This window comes from Protopterus annectens, chromosome 4.part0 (assembly GCF_019279795.1).
Source record: "Protopterus annectens isolate FY-2018-M chromosome 4.part0, PAN1.0, whole genome shotgun sequence".
In the NCBI taxonomy this organism is placed as follows: Eukaryota; Metazoa; Chordata; order Ceratodontiformes; family Protopteridae; genus Protopterus; species Protopterus annectens.
This window is the reverse complement of record NC_056733.1, coordinates 1,059,204,797-1,059,210,796: the sequence shown is the minus strand read 5'-3', so window position 1 is coordinate 1,059,210,796 and position 6,000 is coordinate 1,059,204,797. Positions and strand designations below refer to the sequence as shown.

Sequence of the window (6,000 nt, the reverse complement as noted above, 5' to 3'; positions counted from 1 at the left end):
GAGCAAAAGCAGCCCCTAACATTCTTTCCTTGTAGACTAGTTACAGTGGCTATATTCCACTAGGTTTTGGAATTTGCAGGCAAAACCAGTACTGAGTCTACACGATTGCATTATAGCTTGTTGATCAGCTCCTCCATCTTGGATTGGTCAAGTAACATACAACTCACCTGCTTATGCTGTAATTAGCATGCCACGGTGTTTACCACATTTGTGTGGCTCTACATGTTGTGTAGAACTGCTTACTTAATACAAAATGGTGTGCTATGGTGCACACGTCACAATGATTTTAATGGACCAAGTAGGCTTTATTGAATCTGCCTAAATGTATTTACATACTTAGGGTATGATTAATGGATGGATAGGAAATGAAAAAGAAATTAAGCAGAGTTTTAAGCAAGATTGCCCATCAAGTAGTATATATTTATGCTAATTATGAATTCTGTCAAATACCAAGCCAATATAAAGGTTAAAAAGGGAATAAGTCAATTAAAGTAGAATTGCAGTAGAAATTCTTGCTTTTATGCCATATGCAGATGACTTGATTATTTTTATTAAAACTTGGATAATGAAAACAATGAAATAATTAGAATTTCACTTAGAGAAAGTTGGCTTATGCATAAATAAAGAGAAAAGAAAAGGGTTTGCAACCAGGATATGAAAGCAGGAATGTGTTTCTTTACACAGGAAATAAGTCCCCTTTACACAGGAAACAAGTCTCCTAAGTCCATCTGGTACAGCAAAAGCCATTTTTGAACAATGGTGTGAAGGCTGCCAGCCCAGCTAGCTAGAATTTTGTAAATAATTATATGTGACTGTAAATATTAATATGATCCATAGGCTTGTCTACAAATGTAAGTAACCTGTATGTTATGTGCTGAGCTTCAAAAATGTAACCACAGTGCACCCTACTGGAAGAGAGCAGAAATGTATATGGACTATATGCCTGTGCAAATGTATGTTTTCATAGTCGAAATTGGGATATACAGATTTAACTTGCAAACTCTGAGAAAATAAGTAAAGAGTTTTACGATTGTGTTTACCATGACTAGAAGACAGAATGTCTACAGCTGGAGTTTGTTTTTATTGTCTTAAGAGAGAGATAATTACTATGTTTCACATGTGAAGTGTTTTTGTATTGCTCTGTGGCTTCCTAGCAGCTGTACATCTGAGAGATAAGTATGTTTTACAGACACATGTTAAATTGTAAGTTCCTGTTGGCCTGGAAACTAAGGCAACAGTGACAAGAATGATGTAATCTGAGATGACCCAGCAGAAATGTTTGATAGTAATTTAAGAACTATCTCAGCGAGAAAGTCAGTGCATTTTGTATCTTGTCTTGCACCTGTAAACATCCATTCAGCATTTGCATTTGCTTGGCTCTGTAAGTAAGACTTAGATCATAGTATTTCTCTTACAGCTAGATAGGAATATAGTAAGATCAGTCTAGATGTTGTCTGTATTTATGTGAGACTGTCCTGCAATGTTGTTTTAAAGTATTTCTTGTGATTCTGAACTCTGTTGTCACTGTATTGAGTTATTGAGTATTGTCTTGTTCTCTTATTTTTTATTAAATATATTTAAACATTTTAAATTGTGGCTGGTTTGTTAGAGATATTTAAGCTCTGAGAGTACTTGCATATGTATTTGGGGTCACTGCATAGGCCACTCTTAAATAGCCTTAGTCATGGACACACTTACCATTTGGATAATAGTAACATTACACAGCAGAATTGGTCACCCTTTATACTAGCTGATAAGTAGTGGTTGGTGGCAGTTGGTACTACCATATAGTCTGGGCAGAAGGGGGCATAGCTAGTGAACCTGTGCCAGCCTTCCCCAAGAGTGTCTGTGTGTTTGTATATAAATCAAATTTCAAAGTGTGTGTGTGTGTGTGTGTGTGTGTGTGTGTGTGTGTGTGTGTGTGTGTGTGTGTGTGTGTGTGTGTGTGTGTGAGCTACTTGGACAGGGACATGGGTGGACAGAGAGGGTGCTGGAGGTTTTGGCTTGACCACTCAACTGAGATCTTAACCCTATAGCTGTGCCAGTGGGGAGTCTTATTGGGGATATGGAGAGAGAAGGAGAAACTAGCCCCAGACTGACTGTGATCTCTGTGTGCTCTTAAGGGGAACTGTACTTTACTGTGTGTGTATTTGTCATTCTCCCAATGTGCACGTCCCTAACTGGTGTTAGTGGTGAGGATAGAGGCTCCTTGATTACTGGGCCAGTGCAGGGGCATCACAAATGGAACAAATTATTGACAGTTATTGTGTATAAAATGAACAGCTGGAAAATCTTCAAATTATCATATAATAAGAAAGTTTATCACATGCATTCTAGTTTATTAGTAAAGTTAGCTCATGTAGGGGGAGTACACATTTTTGTTCGTTTTTGTTGTTACACTGGAAAACAAATTGGAAATGATATTCTCGTTTATATGGGGGAAAAAATGAATGCCATAAAGGCATTTTATACATGATTATTTTGATAGTGGTTTGGGTTTAAGAGATCCAGCAGTATTTATTGCCTCTATGAATTTATATTGGATAATAACTGAAGTCAAAGAACTCATAAAAGATTGTATAAGACATATTTTGTAAATTAAAAAAGATTTATTGCACATTGGAAATAAAAAAATATTTGAGAAAGAAGAAATTTATGCTTATTATCTTGTATTAAGAAGATGGAATAACATCACTATAGATGGCAAATGTAATCATTGAGAGTGGTATTAAAATATCACAGATAAATATTATATTAAAGTTTGGAAAGATTTTAAAAAGCTGATAATAGGGCGCTATAAGAAATAAAAAGAAAAGATTTAAGAATGAATGTGATGTGGAAGATTAGAAAAAGATTTAAGAATGAATGTGATGTGGAAGATTTTGTATGGAGGCTAATGATAGAATGTTTGCCAGTAAAAGGATCAATCCAATGTAAACAGGTGAATGCAAGATTATGTCAGCATGAGCTTAAATGTGATTTTTTCCACAATGTACATATGAATATGAGTAAGATATTGAATGTCTTTTGTATATGTAGAAATAAAACAGGAGTTGATTGGATAAAATTCTTCTAAGTGCTTTATGGATAGTTTTGAATATGAGATATCAGGAATTATTAAATAATCAAGTTTGGGTTGAATATGGAATCCATAATAAAATAAAAAAAAAAATTGGTACAAGGCAGTGAAATAAATACTGTATGTTTTAAAATACTGCATATATATATATATATATATGTGTGTGTGTGTGTGTGTGTGTGTGTGTGTATGTAGATACTGTGTGTGTGTGTGTGTGTGTGTGTGTGTGTGTGTGTGTGTGTGTGTGTGTGTGTGTGTGTGTGTGTATATAAATATATTTTATATATATATATATATATATATATATATATGTATATGTATATATGTGTATATATATATATATATATATATATATATATATATATATATATATACATACATATATATATATATATATATATATATATATATACAGTATGTCTGTGTGTATATATATATATATATATATATATATATATATATATATATATATATTTATATTTATTTATTTATTTTTTATTTTACATTTGTTAACCGGGACAGTCTGACTGAACCAGGTCCATTTACGGCGGAGGCCCGGGGAGAAAAACTCCACATATATTAACAGAAATACTACAGTTTAATACATAGTAGCAAAAAACCTGATACTAATACATTATAACAGCTAAAATCCAGCTAGAAAGACAGAAATATAAAACAGACAGGATAAACTCAGCAGTTGAACAGACTAAATACATTTAGCATTGAGAGTCATTACATACATCATGTTAAAATGAAGTACCTATATTAAAGTGATAAACAACTGTAGCATTTACATTAGTCAAGCAATAAGCCTTTCAACTTTCCACAGAGCTTAAGCAGTGTTTTTAGGTTCTGCCTTGGCAAAGCCAGGTGCTTATGAGATGTGATTTCGAAGAGTTTTTGAAGTGTGAGGTGGGATAGAGGTCAGTGATGGGGGTGAGTTTGTGTGGGAGAATAGTGCTTTTCCAGCAGTGTTATTAGCCCTAGAGATGCATAGAAGAGATTTGTCACTAGAACGGAGTGTGCGATTTGTTGTATAGTAGGAATGTTATAGGCTCACACACACACACACACACACACACACACACACACACACACACATATTTATGTGTGTGTGTGTGTGTGTGTGTGTGTGTGTGTGTGTGTGTGTGTGTGTGTGTGTGATATACTTATACATATGTGTGATAGTGATGTGAATATAAATGAAACACCCCTAATCTTTTTGAACATTTCTTTTTCTGGTTCAATCAGAGATGGAAGTTTGCCAAGGTCATGAGATGCACAGCGCTACAGCAAGGAGAGGAAGATGGTGCTTCAGTGGTTATTGTGCTGTGAAGTGGGAGGTAAATAGAAGTGGAGCTTAATCAGTTGCAGATTTGTGATATCAGAATCTGGGGCTTACCTGAAAAATAGCTTTGTACAGTTTTACAGCAGCTGGAGCCAGGAGATGATTCTGCCGTTTAGTGGGGAGATATGCTGGACAGAGTGCATGACGATGTATTCAGCAATAATATTTTGCCAGAACCAGCTGAATTAGAAGGAGCAGAAATGGATGTGTCTGCAGGGTCAAAGAACATTTATGCAGCAACCATTTCCAGTGGAAGTGAATACACAGAAGGTATAATAAAAGCAGGAGTTAAAGCAATGATAAGAATCAAGTAAAAAGCGGATGATACTTTAGAAAGGTATAACATTTGGAATAATGTTTTGTTACCATCGGGTTTTAAAGCACAAGATACTGCATATGTATTTTTATACGTCTTGTAAAGTAATACTTTTATGATTTAATTTTTGAGACGTTTTCTGGGTCAGACAGATTTATGAAATGTTGAGAAGAAAGGACAGATCTTATTCCTTAGAATAAATATTCATGTCAGTCTCAGAATGATACATAATTCAACATGCAACTTAATAACAAAACTACTAAAACTACTATTCAGGTCAGAACAGATGCTGGAAAGAAAGATTTAATGGATTTTCTAAAATCTTTGTGCAATTATTTTATGGACATAAAATCAAATAAAGGACAATAGGGAGATCTGGACTGATGGCTGGGAATGTTTAGCAACATTAAAAATGTGTTTTTTACAGAGGGTCTAACAAGCATTTAATATTTTTAAAGCACTTCACATATTACACAGTGACACAGGTACACATAACAGCTATAAAAAAGCAAACTGTTTAACAGAGCTCCTCTTTTCATGCAATACACATATATGTTTTTCTTAACAATTATTATTCAGTTTGACATTACTTAGATTGCTCAGTCCCTGTCTTCCATGAAATCTCACTCCTTCTCCTGAACATTATTCTGAATGTATTGTTCCCACAGATTCCACTTCTTTCTATGTAGTTTGGCCCTTTCCTTTTGTAAAGATCCCACGAACGATTGTTTTATCACCTTTACAGCATCCAATAATTCTTATATGGGTGGTATAGCTGTTGATTTCCATGTTTTAGTAATTGCTTTTTGGTAGTCAGCAGCAATAAACTTTTTGGCAGTCAACGGCATTAAACTTATTAGGGCCTTACTATCTTTAGACAATTAAGTTTACATATGCCAGCTCAAAAGAAACGTTTCCTTATTTACAATAATTTTCTCACCCAATATTTCTGACAAAATGCCCTCTAGGAAATTTTTAAAATGCACCAACTCATTACATTCCCAAAAAAGACATTTCCAAGTACCCTTCTCTTTCCTATCATACCTCTAACAATTGCTGTCCAACTGTGGGAAAATTCTCTGAAGAATACTTGGGATATAAAAATATCTGTGCAGACACTCCCATGCAAAAATCCTGAACTTTTTAAATTTTGTTGCATAGTTGGAAGACATGTAGTTATTCGCCCTTTGTTCCTTTGTATATTGTTTTTCTGTTCTAATTTCCATCTTTTCTAACCTCTTTTAATTTATTCTTATA

The 6,000-nt window shown here is 34.2% G+C and overlaps 1 protein-coding gene across 1 annotated transcript in view; it reads left to right on the top strand.

The window, feature by feature from the left end:
* Positions 1-4,440: 4,440 nt before the first annotated feature.
* The window catches only part of NUDCD2 (NudC domain containing 2), a 503,130-nt gene continuing 501,570 nt past the window's right edge, over positions 4,441-6,000 (top strand). The window contains exon 1 of the mRNA XM_044068989.1: positions 4,441-4,697. Within this exon, the coding sequence (XP_043924924.1) occupies positions 4,632-4,697 (66 nt within the window). The 5' untranslated portion in view covers positions 4,441-4,631. The remainder of the gene's footprint in view (positions 4,698-6,000) is intronic.